The 21,711-nt window shown below is 38.9% G+C and overlaps 1 protein-coding gene across 11 annotated transcripts in view; it reads right to left on the minus strand.

Annotated features, from left to right (window-relative positions):
• Positions 1–17,560: 17,560 nt before the first annotated feature.
• atp2b2 (ATPase plasma membrane Ca2+ transporting 2) overlaps positions 17,561–21,711 on the minus strand; it is a 115,207-nt gene continuing 111,056 nt past the window's right edge. For 9 of the 11 annotated variants that reach the window (XM_026167720.1, XM_026167719.1, XM_026167721.1 and 6 more), the window contains one exon: positions 17,561–19,932. In XM_026167720.1, coding sequence (XP_026023505.1) covers positions 19,621–19,932 — 312 coding nt within the window. In that variant the 3' untranslated portion in view covers positions 17,561–19,620. The remainder of the gene's footprint in view (positions 19,933–21,711) is intronic. The other 2 variants (XM_026167728.1, XM_026167725.1) reach the window with 1 other exon arrangement.

Below are 21,711 nucleotides of genomic sequence, written 5' to 3' on the forward strand. Positions count from 1 at the left end.
GTTGGGGAGATGTAAGTTTAGGGATGCGGTTTATAGTTGAAAAATAACCGCACTTCCAATACTGTTTGTCGTGTGACTACTTTAACACACTGATAACACACGCATGTAAATCCATAAATGGGATCAGGGACGATCTGGGGCACGAACTGTGTGGATAATTGGTGGTCTACCTTCATGAATAAGTGAAAAAAAGCTTCCCTCAAAGATTAACAAGTGTTCGCGTTCTGCCAAATATCAGCAGATTTTTAATATTCTGGGTTGTGAGCCACTGCACGACAGAAAGTTTCTATTTAAACTTGGTTTTAAGGGAACGGTTAATAACAGTTAGTTAATAATACCCTATAATAATTAAGCAATAAGACAAACATACATTGCCAATCACTTTCAGAGAGCATCTACACACCTTTAAATAATTAAAATATAGTTAAAGTTGGGGTTTTTTTTAAATTAAAGAACGTTTGATTGTCACCCTGTCTTGGTCATATATTTTAGATTGTCACCTAATACATAATTATTATTGCCCTCTATCACAAATTTTTGATAAAATTGTGTGTGTGTGTGTGTGTGTGTGTGTGTGTGTGTGTGTGTGTGTGTGTGTGTGTGTGTGTGTGTGTGTGTGTGTGTGTAACAACAGGTTAAACAGTTCTTTTACTTGAGGTTTTTGTTGGTTGAACAGTTGTGGGAAGTCAAGTCCTAATCTTCAGTGAGGCAGTGACCCTGTCTGCTGTATGAATTGATGTCAACAGTCTGGTCTTCTATGTCAATGCAGTTGAAGCTTTGCTTTTAGCATACCAACTCACACGTCTTTGTCTCTCCTAAAAGTCACTCTGCACCTGATAACACAACACGGGTGGATTTCTTTAGTGAGAAACACTGGATTGTTGTCAGCAGCTAATGATGAATGACCAGCCTGTCATAAAGTCTCTAATAACCCATGCTGCTTGCAAAGCGATTATCGCCTTATGTGCTTAAAAAGGGAGTTTATAGGGTTTGTTCATACACAAGTCGATTGCCTGGTTTCCAGGCGTGATGATCGGTGCACTAGGAACTCCCCTGACTCTAAAAGCCTGACCTAGTCTCTAAGAATCCCTTCATGCAAGGGTCAGTCGTCATTAGAAGCTTAAAGGAAGTGCCCTGCATAAAAAGTATGGCCACCCAAAGAGGCTGGCAAACAGTCACTGTGCTTTTCAGGCAGAGTCAACTTCTTTATTTATGTTGCCCTGCACAACATTATCAGAAGGTGAATTCTTAATAAGGAAACTGCCTCAGCCTGCTTGTTTTCCTCTGTGTTTGTTCCATATATTCCTACTAAGAAGAATTCTGGAAAATGTTTAGTGTAGCTGCAGTGCAAGAAGTGGTGATAAAAGTTTTTCAAATAAATTCCAATGCTTTCTAATACACTGGCAAATTTTTAAAAATTGAAAAAAAAAATAGTTTTGATTCAATACTGTTAACAAGCTGTCAGGAGGTCCTTCCACTTAACCATTGTCCTTGTGGCCTACTGACACCGAAACAACAAAGATGCTGCGAAATAATTGGCTGCCTGAGTCCTGAAGGACCACGAAGTGGTTGTTTCATTGGCTGTTTGAGTTGCATCTCTTTGCTGTCCAGTTAGAACAGTGAGGGGAAAAAAGCACTTGTTGCCAGGATACCTAAGATCAGTGTTTGTTCAAGGCGCTGGAAGTGAAAATAGTTGAAGAAAACAGACAAGTTAAAGTATGTTAGAGGCAGAGATAGGAGGCATATAAAGAATGAGCAGCAAAAAATAGAAGAAAGAACTAGACAGAAAGGAAAAAAGCACGATGAAAAATGAAAGAGCGAGGGGAGAGTTGATAAAGCTGTCACTCCGAATGTATCTCACCCATTTCTCATATGATGTAACTCCCCCCCCCCCCCCTTTACTTGTGAATGATATCCCATTTTTTCTGAATTTCTGAGAAGATGCTGTATTGTTTTTCCCTGAAAAACTTATTCTGTCATTCATTTAATTATGAAATCTTAGTAACACTGGGTATTGGAGAGGTTAGCACGATTGCCTCACATCAAGATCAGATTCGGTGGACCTTTCTGTGTGGAGTTTATATGTTCTCCATTCTCTCCAGGTAATGAGCCTTTCTCTCACAGTTCAAATATATGCATGTAAGCTGACTACAGGCGTGAATATGAGCATAAAAAGTCAACACTCTCTTTGTTTTGGGCAAGCCATAGACCAATGCCAACTGATGTTGGTGAGGCACTAGACAAAGAGTGATTCAAACCATCCCTAAGCTGAGTAACAAAATAAAGGTTCCAGCAGACCCTGGGACAGGGTTACTGGGTTCCTATCCTGGAGCCAATCCTAGGGTCAAGGGTGAGTGTCTGGTGGCCAGGCTTTAGCCCTAAGAAGCGACATTAGAGGCCGTTGGAGTTTAGTGCTTTGTGAATTAGATGGTATTAAGAGGTGGCGGTCTGTTCTCAAACTCCTGCCCCTGCAATCCAAACCTGGCTAAGTGGTAGAAAATGGATGGATGGATACGTGAATGGATGGCTGGATGGCATAATACAGTGTTTAGGACTCTGCTGGGAATGTTTGAAAAATGTGTACAAATTAAAGTGCCTTGATTGAAAGAATGTGGCAGTTTAACAATGAAGCATGTGAACAAGTCAAGCAATGATGAATCAAAAGTTTAAAAAAGCAGCTGATGTCAGTTGTTGGGTGTGTTTTTTAGGTATTTTACTGTCTGTGTATCATCATCTTTTTTTTTTTGGACATATTCCACAACCTTTCCCAGACTTTGTATTTTAGGATTTAAAACAAAATCCTCACCCAATGTTATTTATGTTTTAAATGTTGTTTTCAGTTAACTCGACATGTTTGTAGATTAAAAAAAAACACATAATGTGTGAAATTTGCAAATGTTTTTTTGCTGCAAACTTGTTGCTTGGGTAACAGATTGTTGTGTGCGTGTGTATGTGTGTGTGAGCCAGGGCACTGATAAGGGCACTGCTTGTTCATGACACCTTGTTCTCATGGCGTATTATTATTATTATTATTTACCGAGGTAATTTGTCATTAATATAATGATGTGAGCTGTGAAAAAAAGAAAAACGTATTTCCCACCCCACCCTGATCCCATGGGGCTCCCCCAGCTGGACTATGCCTTCCAACACACTACAGATTGTGCACAGCAACAGTTCATAGAGACTGCTGTCCCATCTTTCAAACTCCCCAGATGATCATCCAGTAGAGCATTCACAGAACACACCAGAAGGAGCAGATCCATAGCGGCTCCAACACACATCCCACCAACTACAGTATCACTGCCAGACACCACAGGACATCCCAAGAGGTCCTGTATCCATGCCCCCGAAACTTTTATGGCAGCACAAGGGGGGACCTACACAATAAGTCAGATGGTTTAATGTTATGCCTGACGAATAGTCTTTCTGATTAAACATTATTCTGTAGGAGAAATTTGAATGGAATTCTTTTGAAAGTTTTCATTTGGCATATTTAAGATACAACTGAGCTTACTCAAAGAATGAAGCCATAACTTCAGCCACATCAACCATTCAGTGTCGTGCAATGCTAAAATTGTGCCAAGGGTATAAGCCTTCATCTCATTGGAAGCACAACCCCACATCTTCATATCAACAGCAATTTGTTTGAGCAATTCACCAAGATGCCCCAAGAACATTTAAACACGGGTCACTTCACTGAGAAAGCTTTAGACTGCATTCATGCACAATTTTCACCAGCACAAAAAGAAACTGTGAGGTAAGGTGAAAAGAAAAGAAGCCAGGGGAAATGCAAGACAAAGAGCCCAGTGCAACAGATCCCAAACTAATGTTCAACAAACTGGCTGCAGCCAATCCACAGCAATTATTCAGCCCACATTTCTTTCATCCCTTTGCAACACTTAGCCCGCCGTCCAACAAAAGATATTGTTTACCCTCATCAGTAGTGCAACATTATTAGACTAGCACTATCAGTGACAGTGTAAAACAATAAGAATGTGATTATTTATCTTAAGTCATAAACATACACGTGGGCACTGACACACACACACCAGTGCACACACTGACCCCACCTTACAGCTTTCTTAGGAGAGTCCAATAGCTTTCTATGCTTGGCATGAAAGGAGCGTTGAGTAGCTACCAACCAGGCCACCCAGTAGTGAGTGAGACCTGCCAGCAAAACCCCCGGGCACATGCCAGTAGAGCTGAGAAAAGCTGATATTGGTAGGATGAATATTAATTCATAGTGACTGCTGCATAATACTAAAGCAACAACACGTACAAATGCAATACCAGTCTGAGGCTTCAGATCTTTCTGGTGCTGGCTAGCTAGCATATGCACAAAAATGAGAACATTGTTTTAAAGCAGCATAAAAGTGACAAAAAACAATACTCGAAAAAAGTCTTACTTTACTGAATACACTCAATAAAGACTAAAGTCACTGACAAATGCAAAGGCCGGATCAATAAATGTGATAATAAATAATAATAATACATTTCTGCAGAGACAAGTCTTCATTTGTTCATAAGGTGTGACCAAATCAAATGGTCAACTTCACCTGTATGTTCAGCTGCGATGAAAATATCGGCCTTACCGCTATAGCAGCTCTCTCTCTGCCACCATTTGCTGCTCAGGGGATGCTTCTCATTTACATTTTATCATTTTATTTTCTTTGTCTTTTTAAATGTACTGAGACAAGTCTGTAGTGGAGTAAAAATCAGATAAGGATAGCATGACAGATGTTAACTTTGATTAAGAATAGGTGTAATTAACTGGACATTATTAACTTGAGCTTCTTATATAATATTATACTACAGTATATTTCTAACTAACTAGACAGCTCATTCTCTTCCTCTTGACAGTACCTACTTTACAGATATAACACAGTTTGGAGTCAAATTTAAAGACATTAAAGTTTGAACTTATTTGACCTTGAAGAAGAGGTCAGAGGTCCAAAGTAATGTTAATTTATAATCCTGATATATATGTAAGAAACATAGTTTTAAATAGCTCTGTACAGCATTATTATTACTTTGACTTTGAGGACAATCTGTTTACCTTGAGGGAAAGGTGGAGTGCATTCTAAGAATAAAGATAAAAGACAGCAGTACTATTTCAGCACTGAGGACAGCGCCATGGATTGGAGTCAATACAGGGCAATGACTTAAAAAACCAACTATATCTTAGCCCTTTAGCAGAGAGGTGGCTGATTTAGGTTACTTTATAAAGCAGATTACTGGACAGCCACCAGTGGAACTAAGCCACTAGTGTTTATTGATGATGTTAATATTGCTGGTAGAGGTAGCTGGCTGAACAGTGAGGTATGTACAGAGCTATACTCTCCATACTCTCTAAACTCAAAGGCCTCTTTAAATCCCTGTGGACATGGATAAGATCTTAAATGTTTGGCGTGGATGACTTTGGTCAACATAAGATAACCCAAATCCTCAGGTGAGCACTCTTAAATGGGTGAAGGTTGTTATAGCAGCAGACTGATTTATATGTTTTGGTACTGTTTGGACACTAATGCAAAAAATATACAAAAGATAATGTGAGATTTTAAGTTAAAGGCCTACAGATACAGTAAAGGCCCAGAACTGGCTATTTATTAAAACCTTTATATTTGTGTATGTTTATTTAAGAGACCGCGCATATAAATTAATATGAGTGCTTATTAAATTCATCATGAAAATATGCCAGATTTAGCTACACAGGGTAAATCTAATGTTTTAATATAACAGTATCAAAAGCAAGAAACAAACAAGAAGAGAGTCATTCCACATCTGCAGGAATCCAGCTACCCACTGAAAATATTCCATGTTTGAGCAAAATACACTACATTGCAAATTAAAACCCTAATCAAGCATGAAAATACCAATTATATTGCCAGCAAACGTGAGTGAACTCCCAGTATGCATCTATGAAGCAACAGCCACAGTGCTAGAAACAGAGAGGACAGGATTAAAAGCCCTGAATTATACACAAACATAAAAAAAGAGTTAAAACAGTAGCATAAACAAAGTCAAAACAGTCAATTAAGTAATCCAGAAATAAACAGCTTTCAGTGTTGTGGCTGTAAGTAAACAGAGCACTTCCCATATCAGTTAACATCTTCATTTTCTGCCTTAAAAAAGATTATGTCATACTAATAATCTAATGGATAAAATGTTATCTTGATACACAAACAAAAATGATATAACAAAGACTTGAAGCAGACCACAGATCGCAGTTTCACAGGAATATGCTAGGGAGCGCTTCCCACTAACACCTACCAGAAACCATCAAACCAACTATTTTACACTTTGTGGCTGACATGTGGATTGACCTCCTGCCTGAGCCTGTGTTTCCAGTGCTTGCTAAGCGTACATGCACTGTAAAACAGGAGTCCAAGCTGAAGGTAGCAGAGTGACCAAAATGGATAACAAATGTGTATACCAGGGTCAAATTTAGAAAGGCAAGGCTAAAATGGTTTGGACATGTGCATAGGAGAGGTAGGATGTTGATTATTGAGCTGCCAAGCAAGAGGAAAAGAGGAAGATGAGGTTCATGGATTCAGTGAAGGAAGACATGCAAAGGGTTGGTGTGACAGAGGAGGATCCTACAGAGATGGAGGCAGATGATCCGCTATGGTGATCAGCTGAAAGAAGAAGAAGATGCTCCCTTGGGCATTGGCACTGTTATTAATACTACTACTAGAAGGCTGTTGCTACTGATCTTAGTGATAGCAGGAGTGTAAAAGTATAAAAGAATATCAATCAAGTAATTGTACAAATATTTTAGTCTGGACCAAGCTGTTGGTCCTTCATTCATCCTTCATTCAGCATTTACCTGACAGGCATTGTTTCTCGCCATGCATTGTGATAGTGAGCTGAAGACTGAACGAGTGTGACACTGTTAAAATGTTGTCTTAATAATACCCTAAAAAGTAGAACGGAATGAATAACTGTGTCTGTAAAGTGACTTGGCACTGAAGACTTGTGTTGTTCACCCTTTTTTTTTACCAGACTCGCTCCTCGGCGCTACATCAAAATTGCTTTCAGCAAGCAGCATGGCTCCAAAGAAGTGTTAATTAGTTAGATGGTGCAACAACTGAGATCATTTGTCATGTAATCTTGCACACAGCTGGGCAAAATGACAGAAAACCTTCTTGTTTATGACTTTATTTTGGGGGTTAGTGCAAATAACAAAGATTTATTTCCCAAATGTCTGCAGGAAATCCTCCTTCCATCACAAAAAAATGCACTGGTTTTCTGAAAGGGGGTTGTAGTTATAAACAGTCGTGATTCCACTCTATCATCCAAATGTTGAATATAGACTAAAATGTCAGTATTGATAACTGTCATTTTGATTCACACAATGACCGTCTTGATGAGCAGCTACCCAGGTAATAATTTCATTCAAGCCCTTCACCTTGGAGATTTCTCATGGGTTCCTGGAAATATTAAACCTGATGTGCAATTATACATTCAGCTATTCTTAGCTCTGTCTGTCTACTATGCTCACCTGCCAGACAACCTTTTGATGAATGAGCTATTACCACATCCTGGAGTGTGGTGGACCATAGGTAATGAAGACAAACTGGAGATATTACCCAAATAATGGCAGCTGGTGGTGTCTTCCTCTCTGTTCTCTCTTTCACTTTCATCAGTCCTCCCCCTCTTCAGTCCATCTGTACATAAAGACGAAATGTTGATCAGTCTAGGAAATATGACACCTCTGCATCTTCCTCTGAATTTATCATTTCACTTAACGCTGCGTGACATCTTGGTATCGGCACAGTGAACAGGGGAATGGAGCAATTATACCTGCGAGGTTTTGAGGTAGAATGGTAATCACGGACCTGTCCATCTGCTGTCACTGGAGAATTGAGTGTGATTGTGTGTCTGAGAGACAAATATCTGGGCTAGGATGTTTTTGTGTATGTTCTTGGGTTATGCATCTGATTTGACAGAAGAAATGTGACTGCCAGAGCTTTACCTTTTTTTTTTCTTTCATTTTTTGGGCCCACTGACATTTAACTCATCAAGTTTTGATTTGAATCAACAGTTTTCCTTCTTATTTACTAATTAATTCATGCTCATCTGGTCAGTGTGATTGATTGTGACCAAACCAAAAAATGGAGTACTTGATGAACATTAAAATGATGAACACAAACAAATCCATCCATCCATCCTATTCTGCTTATCCAGTTCAGGGTGGTGGTGGTGGAACTGGGTTCCATGGGTTGAGAGTAAACGCATGAAAAGCCACCACTCTTTGCAGGGCCTTTCAGACTGACAGCCAGTCGTACTTTCAAACCTATGGTACCTGTGGTCAATTTAGATACCACCAGTTATGCAAACATGCATGTCTTTGGACTGTGGGAAGAAATGGGAGTGTCTGGAGAGAACCCACACAGGCACACGGAGAACATGCAAACTTACACAGAAAGGCCCCAAACTGTTTTTGGATTAAAAGAACAGGTAGACATTTTCTCCTAAAATTATCAGTATCTCAGATTTTTATCCTTCACAAGAAACCACAGACGAATGCTACTTTTGTCATAACAGGCTGAAAGTCAGAAATATTGAAAACAGCAGAGACGGCAGACCTAACATTATGCCACAGATGACCTCTGCTGGTCAGAATTTTGCAATGCATGTTCCCACCTCCAGCCCTCCACTCATCCACCTTCAGTTCTCTGTGATGTTCATTCAGTCTCCTCGACTGACCCCTAGCTTTGCTGCATGTGAAATAATCAGCAACAAGAAAATGATCTCATACTTCACAAGTACAATGCAGTCTAACACGTGAACCACAAATCAACGCACTTTCATTATTGCTGTATTTTGTTTTGCAAGTTTCAACTCTGCCGAAAGGCGTGTCATATCTTTTTTTGGCTAGTTTGCATAGTAGCCATGGCCCTGAGGTGTCTTTGGGATATAATGAGTCACCACATAGTCACCTTTGTTTTGAATCAACCAACAACATAGCTGTTTGTGCAGTGAATGCAACGTGTGTGTTTTCCCATGTCATTCCCACAGTCCCATCCCCCCAACAGGAACCATAGTCTCCCCTTATCCCATTAAGACAATTGCCAAGACTGGCATTCAAACGTGTGCACGTGCGTGTTTGTGCGTGCGTGCATGTGTGTCCGAAAGCACACACACCCATACACACACATATACGGACGAATGCACACAAATATACTGACCCATACACACACACTGGGCAGAGAAAGAGTAATTTCAAAATCAATCCTTTTGAAGAAAAAGAGTGAAAAAAGAATGAGAGCCTCAAAACCTCAACCAGTGTTGGCTGATTGTAAAGGACTGTCAGTTACCGCAGTCTTCTATTGGGCCAAAGGGAAGCAGCAGGATTCAACTTGGGGCCCAGTAAAGGGCTATTCTTCCTGGAAATCAGCCCTCGCACATGGACTTGAATGCGGCCTGAGGCTAATCTCCTGAGCTGTGGGAGTCCAATCTATATTCACAGGCTGTGCGACCCCAGCAGGCACGGCCATGCATGCTGATGCCACTACACACAGCACTAAGCTAGTGCTAAAGCTAAGTCAGGGTTAATGCTAATATGTCCATCACATTTGCTCTGCAAATATGGATAAGGATATATTTTAAGATGTATAGAAATAAAGTTTCCAGTAATAAAGAATAAACAAGAGAATATTTTCTTGGGTATGTTGAAACCTTTTTGTGATCCCCATAATAAGGTACCGAACTACATTATTCTTTCCAGCAAACATATTAGATCATAATTAGGACATGAAAGGGATGTAAAATAAATTAGCAACGTGCCATTTCTCACTTAAAATCTTCTGTTCATCAAGCCATGTAAATAGCTTTGTGTTTTGTTTTTGTTGTATTTTTAATGTCCCGGGTTTTGTGTACTTTACCTCCTCCTCCAGAATAAATGTATAGCATCAAACTCCCAAAAAAAAAATTCCAGTGCAAGTCACGAAAATGGTGTGAACAGTTTTCATGCACTTGAAGTAGAAAGCTGTTCACAGCCAGGCCAAGTGTCATCTCAAATTGCTGAGAGCATCATGTGTGGTCTGGTCCATGTATGGTGACCTGAATTTGGGCAAGAGATAGAGCTGGTTTGGATTCAGGATCCAGACTTGAGCCAGCATACATGGGCCAAATCAGGGGTGTAATTAATATATTGTACCTGTGCCTGATTATTTATCTGGCAAAACCAGGCTTGGGCCATTACTATAGGCCAAACTATTGTGGCTAAAAGGATTGGATTGGGAAGCATACATTGCAATCAAAACCTGTCAGACTGAATGAGTCCCAACAGTTGTCACACTGGTATTTAAAATGAGCTCAGAGGGAAGTTATACTGTAGTAAGTATGGATGTCCCATTCTAGTAATAGTTTCCTAAAAACACACTAAACAAGCTGTTAAACAAACACACTGGTCAAGGTTATACTCATTACTGTTGGTGAGTGGCACATGAGGGACGACGGTCATCGTCATCTATTAACCTGAGGACACCTTCACTATCATTAGATGCTGACCGTGTTTTCATTGCCTCATTAATAATGTTCTCAGCAATGAATCTACTCCTCCTCAGCGTGTGCTTAACCAGCCAGCAGTCGATTAATAATCTGCATCTTATTCTGCCCTGATGGCTCAGTGAAATAACAGCCCGCATGTCAATGATTGAAACTGCACCCTTTAATTTATCAGCCTCTTATTTGAAACGCTGTGTGTGTTAATGGAGAGAGATTTTCATTCCTGTTGTGGCTTTTCATTATGACATGTATGATGCAAATTGATAGCTGATTAGACGGGATTTATTTTTTCCTATCAACAGTGGTTAAAGTGAGATTTTGCAGGTGTGGGGAGCCTAAAAACATAAGAAAAAGAAATACTTAGAAATAAGCAACATAACATCTTGTTTTGTGAGGTTGTGATCAGCTGACCTGTGTTGGTACTCAGATATTTATTGCTCATTGTGGATGTAGCCAACTGAACTTAACAAGACACATTCAAATGTTTAACAAGCTGTATGTGTAATTTTCCAAACCCTATATGCTAAAAGGGTAGAAGTTGATGTAACCTATCATTGACCATGAACACCATATGTGCTCTATGTCAGCCCAACTTACCAGTTTAGCCTTCACTAAACCGTATCACACTGCTTAGTGTGGTACACAAACCTAGTTTACTTCAATTTCTTTTGTGAGATTGTTCATAGAAACACATCATTAAAAAAAAAAAAAATAAAAAAATAAAAAAGGGGGCAGGGATAGCTCAGTAGGTAGAGTGGTGGCCCCATGATCGGAAGGTCGGGGGCTCGACTCCACTGCTACCGGCAACCCTGAGGTACCCCTGAGCAAGGTACCGTCCCTACACACTGCTCCCCGGGCGCTGCATTGGTGGCTGCCCACTGCTTCACTGGGTGAATGGGTTAAATGCAGAGGAACTATTTCCCTATGGGGACTAACACGCACACTTTATTTATCAGGCACACATAATGTATAGATCTAATATCTGATTTAAAGAATCAGAAGAATTTTAAATGAATTATAACGGTAAAGTTTAAAAATGTCCTGTTTAACAGCTGAGCAGTGCTTACCTTTGAGAATAATCTCACATTTCCTCTTCTGTCTCTCATCTTTTTATCTCTTAATGTCACAAACTAATGTCTCTCTCTCTCAGTAACATGGCATTACATTACATTAGTTCCCAAACACATTTGTAGCTAACTGCTCAGAAACGGTTTGTGTTTTTGGTGATATTTGTTGAGCTGTTTGAAAAGTTGCATTCGAAATTATTACTTCAAGTTACTGTTCATGCTTGCTCCTCTTCTGTGTTACTGTAGATACTGAAGTACAGCAACCATGAGTTTACATCTACATCATGAATACACCAAAGGGATAAGAAGAAAAACAACAGCCACGGCATGTTTTTATTTTCTTATCAGTGAGCACTGGAAGCAACGTCAGGCTGCAGTACATGAAAAATGTATTGACAGTAATATGCATTAACCTGCCTATCAAATGTCATTGCTTATTATCTAATAGTACTGGAAGTAATTGTGTCAAAAGTCATCATCTGCCAAACAGTGATTGTTGTCATTTGCCAAAAGAATTCATTTTTCTGTGTTTAAACTGTCTAAAAGGACTTATTATAAGTCATCTAGAAAGAACATGTCACAAATGTAAAGTCTGCAATCATTATGTTGACTAAGTGAATTTCATATATTATTTATTTTATTCAGAAAAAAAGATTAAATATCTCTTTTTCAAGAGACGTGGCCAAAAGGGGAGTAGAAATTGGAACAAAGGGGCAAGATTCATTGTAATGTAGACCACAGAGGAGGTACAACAGGTCATTTTTAAAATTTTTGGTATAACCCCCTCATAACCCCTTCATGTTGACTACAGCTTAGCCCCCAAATATTAACAAGAATATTGCACATAAAAAACCCACAAACAGACATTAGCAATCGCTTTTTGGCAGATGATCACCTTTTCTTCTGCCCTCTGAAGCATTTTAGCACCCTTTAGCTTGTTGTTTTGATTCCCCTATCTGTAGCTGTACTGTTTTGGTCTTATTTGCTAAAAGGAAAAAAACTAAAAAACTATATATCCTACAAGCACAGCTAAAGCTAGGCCAAACAGGGCTATCAATACAGTATGTCGCTGGTGAACACAGTGAAACATTTAGCAGTTAAAGAGAAAGGTTGAAATGAGAGTATTAAATTTTCCCTAAAACTCCAAGTACTGATGATGCCTAATTTATACCAGAAGTTACAAATGTGTAACTGCTGTAGCTGACACAACAACACATTATTTTATGAAGGTAAACATGTGAGGCTGTAGGTGTGAGAGCTTGCAGAATAAGATGTGACAATGTGTATGCGTGAGATTTTCAATCACATTACCTGTTTCCCTCTCAGCATGGACATCTTCTCATAGGCTATTATAAAACCTGAATTTCTTTTGCACCCAGAGGAGTCTCCTCCTCAGTATTATCAAAATATTATCAAAAATTCAAATGACACTCATTACTGGCTTCATTTTTCACAACTGCATGCAATGTCATTCATTTATAAAGTTGTTGCTTGGAATGTGATTTTTTTTCCCGATTACAATCAAGCTGTTCAAGTTTGTTTTCAGAGCGGCCAAACATCCTGATAACAGCCTATGACAGAAAGTAAAGGACAAGAAAATAAGGGTAGTTGTTTTGCATCTAAATGAATACACCAAAGTGAATCTAATACATCCAACTGAATGATGTGATGACAACCTCATGAAAACATACTCTGCTGCAGAATGACCAGCCTGTATCATCACAACCTCTGTCTCATAATACAGACATACAGATGTTCTCGCGATCTTCCCATGGATGAACAAGGACATATGCCATCTCTAGTGAAATACTGCCCTCCAGTGGAATCAAACTTTCAGATAAACATCAACCAGGACCTTTCTATTATGCAACAAAAAATAAATAAAAATAAATAATGACTGAGTTTGATTATATTGATACTGGCAGGTGTAGTACATTTTTAATAAAGTTGAGAGAAAACTCATGAGAACTTGAAAAGAAGGCAAGCTCCCAAAACTACCATGATCTGAATGACTGATAACTTACACAAACTTAGTGGAAAAGACATCATCAAGCCTTCCATCTCAACACTGGAGACCAGTCCCATGAGAACCTTTTGGACATCACCAGATTTCAGGTATGGGCAGATGTTCTTCCACATTTTTAAATGTATTTCACTTAAACACAACTCCTTTAACGAGCACAACCTAAAATTTCAATACTTAGACTTCTGTAAGTACTTGAACATAGACTTGTGTAATTTGTCCAAACCAAAATAAATACTTTCCGCTCCTTCATTACCATTGCTTAAATGACATGAGCAAGGCCTCTTGGGCTCTACAAACAGATAAAAGTGTTGCTGTAATGAGCAGCTTTAGGTGTACCTGGGTGAATATCAATGTAGGCTCCCTCCAAAACTGTACTAAGATCGAGGAGAAAATCACACTGCTACTCAGACTCATTTGGTCATCACTTTCATTTTTTTTTCAATGCTATATTAGTCCTCCAAAAGTGGTTAAAGTGTACGTGTCTCTATAAAAACCTCTCAGAAGCATATACTGTTTCTCCTCTGTCACGTTCATGTTCTGATATTGTCTCTCTCGCTGCTTTAGATCCATCTTCTTGTGTTTGCAATACAGTACACGTGTTAGCTTTCCACTCTTGGTGAGTTAATCTGAAAACAAACTAGATAAACTCACACAACACACAACATCAAAGACAAATGACACTGGTGAAAGATCATTTTTGAGGAGAGGTGACTTTAAAGTATCTGGACCCAGTGTATTTATTTTCCCTTCCACTACACAGCTGGGTCCAGTCAGGTGTAGTCTGTGGTGTTCCGGCTATGATGTAGTGTATGATATATATGCACACATATATATTTAAAACCCGATGTGCTCTTTTTACCCTCTAAAATTTGGTGTGGAGTTTACCCTGTGGAGTTTCAGATCAATAGTCACACTTTCAACATCTGTCTGTTTTCAATTTTTTGAATCATGCACATTCACCATACACACTGTTCCTGTTTTGTTTCTTCTCACAGACCTCTCATAAAAATTGATGTAGCTGCTGTGACATTACCCACTGGTGTTTAACCCTTTATCGAAAGCCTCAAGTGTAATATGTTGGTTATTGGCCACTTGTTTTTTGTTTTTTGTAAGAACTACTAGAAATTTAAAAATTCTGAAAAATTCTTGTGTAGACTGTAAAAGTAACTGTGCACATGCAAACACTCTCAAAAGGCATCAACGCTACAAAAATAGTGAAGAGTTCCAGTTGATGTGACTGATAGTAGCTGGCTTCTAGTCATGGTTAAAAAAAGATGGATTCGAAAGGTGAAGCCAAAGTAGAAGTGCCTGAAACCTGCATTGTTTCAGGCACTAGGAGGCAATAGCTGAGAATGAAAAATAATAACTATCATCCTGAGAACCAATGAAAAAGGCATCTTTCATTGTAACTGATTTTGTGATTTCCTGCCTGTTTGGAGGCTACCCAAACACATGAGATATCATTGGTAAGGCCAGGATGTCCTCTACTGAGTACAATAGGACTTTTTAGGGTAGCTCAAGTAAGAAGATACAGACCAAAAACAAATGTCCATTACAGAGGACATTCATGAATAGGATAGGTCTCAGGAGGCTATAGAAAAGGCTGACTGCCAGGACCTCAGCAGGGATGAGAACAGAGGATAATTCATAGTCACTGGTACCAACTTGTGACTTACAAGTGAGTGATCCCTGAGCATGTACTTAGATCCATCCCTTGTAGTCACATCTGGTTCCAAAAGGATGACGAGGATGAAAATATTCATTTTACCAATCAGTGGGTGATGTTACTGTAGCTAAGTCAATCTGCTCATTATGGCTTTGTTTCACACGGAACCTTAAGGACACACATAAATATGATATATACATTCAAATATTAAATATTAGTTTAAAAGAAAACTCTATAAGGCACCTTTAACTCGTAGTACTAGTTTGAAATTTTGTGTTAAAATTAGCTTTAAAAATACATTTTGAAGGCAACAGTAGAGAGCTTCCTTTGGTTGAACCTGTTACAGTGCAAAAGTGTATTAGAGCAGAAAATAAATAAAAAGGAAGGAAGAGAGAGAGAGAGGGAAAGAAGAACTGACTCACAACAAAAGTCCTGGCCCAACTTGAAATGAGGACGTAGCAATTATGTGGTCGTCGCCTAGGTCGCTCTGGTGTTTCCTCAGTATAAGCGGTCATAAAAATAAAAGGATTTTAGGTGAAGAACATCAGGAAGTTCTTTCTCAGTGATGCTGACAATCCTAAAATTTGTGAAATCCTTTGAAGTAAATCAGTAAAGTTGAAGAAAGAAAAAATAACAGAAAACAGTGAAACAATCAAAGTCATCACTGACATTACAAAGCGACGTACACCAAATCAGAACAGGACATGTTAGATGGGGCCAGGACACACCATGCTGGGTCATGCTGCTCTGGGAGATTTATTTAGTGATTTTTCCTTTTTTTTTTTTGTTCTTTTTTTTGTTTATTATGTTGTTCACTTGCGCTGTCAGGAGTGTAGTAAATGGGACAGTCAAGCAGCAAGAGTCACAGTTCATCATCATCATCATCATCATCATTATCATCATCATCACTATCACCACCATTATTATCATTCTCCTAATGGTATCATAATAATAATTTCATCATCATCATCATTATTGAACTTTTTCCTCAAGCTAGAAAATAATTTACATCACATTGTTTTTACTGACTTTTGAGACCACAAACATTCCAGCAACACACTCTAGGAATAAGGGTGGGTAACAATCAGAAAAGCATGACTTTTTGCATAGTATTAAATGAACAAAGACATTGAGTTCTTTATTTACAATTATTGTATAGATAAAAAAAAATATCATAAAAACAAGATGAACACTTAAATCACTTACCCATAAATGGCTATATGCCAAAAAAGTTATTTGTTGGCATTTCTCTTTTTCTTTGTTCCACAAACTGCATGCTGCTAAATACAGTACATCGAGGCAGGTGAGAGTATATTGCAAAAAGTATCATTGTTATCATCATCATCGTTATCATTATCAGTGTCATCGTCAAAGTTATTATTGGTTCCTACAGCACGTGTTATGATTGGGATGTAATCACGGTGTTTTCTGACAGGAGCAGTGATTGATCACATACAGCCAAACGGCTGCATCGGCAGTATGACTCATTGTGGTGCATGATGGTAGATGTAGTCAGGAGGAGCTCCTGTGTCCACACCAGTGGAGTTCCTGTCCTCGATGGACTCATCGCTGTATTTACAAAGATTATTTTTTAAACTCAGTTTCTTTGCATCCCCTTAAAGCTGAATGTCCTCCCGGATGTAAAAGTGGTTTGAGAATGTTGGCTCAAGTCTTTTTTTTAATATTATTATTATTATTATTGAAAATGCTATTGTTTTGTATTTGTTTTGTTTATTGTTTTACAGTTTTTACAGAGAAACAAATAAATTGTCAAGTTAAAACAATGGAAAGAAAACAAAAGAAATCAACAGCTTTCGAGCAAAATATTAGAACCCAAACTGGGTTTTTTTCTTTCTCCAACTTAAATAAGACAGATTTTTTTATTCAGATGGTCCATGTTACGTTTTCAACACGCCTGAGCTGACTGGTAAAGCTTGTGCACCCTCTCCAGATGGACAGATTGGCTGGGAAATGACAGAGGAGGAGGATATAAAAAAGAAGAGAGATAGAACTTGTTGGATAAATGATTGTATATACTTTACTAGCTTATAGAATTTTTGTTTTTAGAAAAATCTGGAGGGTTTTTTTCTTTTCAAGTTGCATAATGAGCCTATCACGTCATGCTTGCCAGTGATTTCGATTAGTAATAGAAATACAATAGTACAGGCTAGTTAAGTGGCCTTGTCCTTCGGAGTGCAATAAGACTGGGTAAATGTGCCTTCTGTATGTAACATCTGTCTGGTAATGTCTGATTGGTCAAAGCACAATAAATAGTTTACAACTAGTGAGTACAGTTGAGATGCTAGAGTACTGTATATTCTGTGACGGCAGGAAGACAAGCTTGGTTAAAACACACAAAAGCACATCTAGAATTACACCACAGAAGTTTTCATTCATAACCAGATAGTGCAGAAAATCTTTTTTCTCTCATATATATATATATATATATATATATAGAAAAAGAGTCAAAGCAACATTCCATTTTTGTTCTCATTTCTTCTTTTTTTTCAGTTTTTCTGTTTTCTTAGATGTTAAAAATGTCTGCAGCTTTGTGTGGCTGCATGTGTCTCTGCTAGAGGAAAAGAAACTCCTTTAATCAAAAATAAACCAATAGGTTAAATAAAAAATAGACACAACGCAAAAAATATTCCATGTTTTCAACCGAAACGTTTTGATTTCCGAGCGGTACAGAGAAGCCAAATATAACTGCAAATTTCTAATATGACTCAGCTGCAGCCTTTTGATGGTCATAGATTTGTTTTTGTTGTTTTTTTTAAAAACCTCAAGTCCTTTGAAGAAGCAGGTTTATCTAGAAGAGTTCGCTATAAAGGTCCTGATATCAGCCTTTGACTCGAGCCCTGACCCCAGGCCAGTGCTGAAGCACAGAGAAAAATAAGACATAATCTTAACAAAAGAGAAGAAGCAGTGGATAAAAAGAATAAAATATCCCCCTCTGTCACAAAAAGGAGGCCTCTGTTTAGAAAAAAACCAAAGGCAAGCCACTCCAACTTGATCCCAACAATCATATAGAGTAATACTAAGATTCCACAATTACTATGTATCCCATTATATTTTGGTTTCTTTTTGTTGTTAAACCTCTAAAAATATCTACATTATTTGACAAGACAGCAGGCAAATTCCAGCACAGGGTTTTTCAGTAATAACACACCGAAACAGCTCTGGTCCATCTGAGCTTCGACTTCGCCTTCCTCCTTCTAGAAACCAGGAAGTTTATCTCTACGAGGTTGTAAACAAATTACATTCTCTTTAAGACATAAATAAGTCAAAGGTATTGGAGCCATTGAAGCAGGAACAAGGCAACATGCCAACAAACAAAGATAAACTCTCTCTAAATATATTTATATGTATTTAAATTTATAGAATATATCCCATAAATGCTATCATCATTATTATTATTTTGCATTCCTCTTTACGGACAGGTGCAAAACTGTTGTGCAAGTTGAGCCCCACCACCTCGATACACATTTCCGTTTATGGATGAAATAAATTTGTACAGTTGGGTACATGTTCATGCCACACAGAAGAGGGGACTTTGCAGGCCAGAAACTCAGAGATGCTGTCTTTAAAATCGCAGTCCACAGTGAGGCCTAGCCCATCAGAACCAAAGAACTCCAATAAAATTAAAAGCCTTTTAAATAAAACCTGGGTAATGTACATTCATGCAGGAGCAACAATAATAAGAACAATAATAATCAGAATCAGAATTAGAATAATAACAATATTTTTCAATTTAATTTAAACTATTATCAGTATTAACAATGTTTTTCGTTGAGGAGAGGAAGAGTGAGCAGAGTTTAAAGTCTGTCCTCTTGTGTGATTTTTACTCCTCAGCAGTCTCCCTCCTCATCGTCCTCCTCCCAGTGCCGCTAAAGACACCATTCGTACATATGCGCAGTCAGACCCACGCTTATACAGTACATGCTAACCAGTACAAGTGTATTGTCGTACACACCACCGTGACTGCCGCTGTACTCATACAACCACAAAAGCAGGATGGCTGTGTAGGTTTTGTGGCTTTGTTGCGCTTTTTTGATTGTATGCTAGTTTGTTTTTTCTTTTCACCTTGACATATTACTTAGATTTTCTCTGCTTTGAAAGGAGCAGAGCGCTTCAAGGGCTCTAGGCTAAGGGAAAATGGTGGACATTTTCCCCCCAGGACTGTGTTGCCGGTAGGTAGCGGTTTGGGGGAGCTCGAAGTTGAGAATTGGGTGAAAATTTGGGGGTGAAGACTTGTATGGTTACAGTTAAAGGTCTGGAGGAATTGGAGGAGGTGTCCCGACAATGTGAGGAAACAACATTAGAGGTTAGAGCTGAGTTTAGGATCAGGGTTAGAGGCTTGTCTCCAAGCTGTGCAGAGGACTGGCAGGGCTGGAGGACGCAGCTGATTTACTGGTATCGATAGTGAGATTAATGCCACTGTCAATAGCGTTGTTGTTCTTGTTAGGGGACGAGGGCTGGCTTGAGTACTTCATCCTTCTACGAGCAGAATCATCGTCCGTGTCATCAATAAGGGGGATGTTGGGCGTGGAGTCTTCTATCCTAAACTCAGGGTGTGTCATGAAGTTGTGGATGGATGTTCTGGAGTCTGGTTTTTCCAGGCCTTCATACAGGGAGCTACGGAATGCATTCACAACTCGGATCTGACATGGAAAGGGACAAAACAAAACAAAAAAACAAGAAGAAAAATGGTAAGAGGTGATGCCGGAGACAATATCAAAGGGTTGGAGGTACCCTCGAGATGAAAGAAAAGGCGGGGGGGTGGGAGGGTTTGAAGAGAAAAGGGGCATAGAAGGAGGGATCCTCTCATTTGAGGATAAAGAGTTAAAGAAGGAGCAGAAGGTGGAGGAACAGCAAGGGAGAAGGCGACTGCAGCCTGTGTTCTGCTTTCACAAGATGACTACAGTCACAAGTCATTCAATTTTGGCGTGCACTAAGGAAAACTGTGAGGAACACAATCATAAAAAAACACAACAAAATCATACATTTCAAGAAAAACAAATACCAAAGCAACACGAATGCTCGTTGTAAGTATACGCTTTAGTCCAATGTGCTGTATACCTAGAAACAAGCCACGTTAATAAATGGAATGCTTACAGAAAATTTAAAGGAGAATATCACATGCAAGTTTGTAGAAATCTGGTGGACGAGGTCAGTAAGAAGGAAGGAGGTTAGATCTGAGAGATCCAATCAAGTGGTTTAAAAACTTCTGAAGATACCAGAACACTGTCTGGGACAATATCCACACAGACTCTGAGTGGGACACACAAACACACGAGTATAGCACACGGTGGGTATGGCATGGTCTCAAACAGGGCAATGGACAGTCAAGCCTGCATGAGGTTGGCTCAACACAAGCATCGCAGTGTAAAAACTCACAACAAAACAATAAAACCAAAAGCAAAACAGTGGCATTGAGACAACGAGCAAACACAGCAGGTTAAAATGTGACAAACACAGAAAATGAACAGGAGCTAAACACAAACTACATGCAACATGACAACAGGACAGTGAGGGAGTGGTGAACACCGGCACACAGAGTACAGACACTAAACACATGGAAGTGAATAATGAAAATAAGAGTTTTACTGTCAGACGTCTGACGGTCAAAGCATGTTCCTGAGTCCATGCACGTCGACGTAAACACTCAAGTATAAGGTCCAAACAACTATGTGACAATTTATTGAGACTAAAAAGTAGCACAGTAGTCACAGACTATGGCAAATTGCTGTTTTCATAAACCCTGTGTGCATCTTCAATTTATTTTGTAAAAACATCCTACTAACGTTTTACAAGAAACTAAATCATGACAAAAATGTGAGGTATTTGGAAAAAACTGCATCAGAATTGTTGCTGGGTTTTAATTGATAATTGGCTTTACATTTACATTATTAACTCAATTCTCGTTTAAAGTAGCTGAAACTAAAGAAATGAAAATAAATTGCTGTTGAATGTAGCAACATATCAATGCTTTTATGTAGTTTGTGTTTCCAGTTAATAAAACGTTTAATTAAACATAAGAAACCTGTTTTCTCATTCTTCACAGGAGCAGTGAATACACTAAATGGACAAAAATACTGGGACAGGAAACCCATGCCTGTGAAGCTCCCGCTGCACAGTTTTTATGCTGATGTTAATCCGAGAGGAGTTTTGGAGCCCTGCAGTTACTGACTCAGCAGAGACTTGATAACCTTTACACATTATGCGCCTTCATTTGTCACCAGGCATGGCAATCTGCTGCCTGGAGTCCCAGGCCAGCAGGGGACCCCAAGGTCTGATCAACCTCAAACTACAGCAATGGTAATATGCAAGGTTTGCAATGCCAGTAGTTGAGACCTGACTTCCCTAAGGGGTCCTGCCCACCTTTACTCACTCCCATCGCAAGTGGCACACATCAGTCTGTTTAAACAAGCCAAATGTTA

The sequence above is a fragment of the Astatotilapia calliptera genome, chromosome 5 (assembly GCF_900246225.1).
Source record: "Astatotilapia calliptera chromosome 5, fAstCal1.2, whole genome shotgun sequence".
Classification (NCBI taxonomy): Eukaryota; Metazoa; Chordata; class Actinopteri; order Cichliformes; family Cichlidae; genus Astatotilapia; species Astatotilapia calliptera.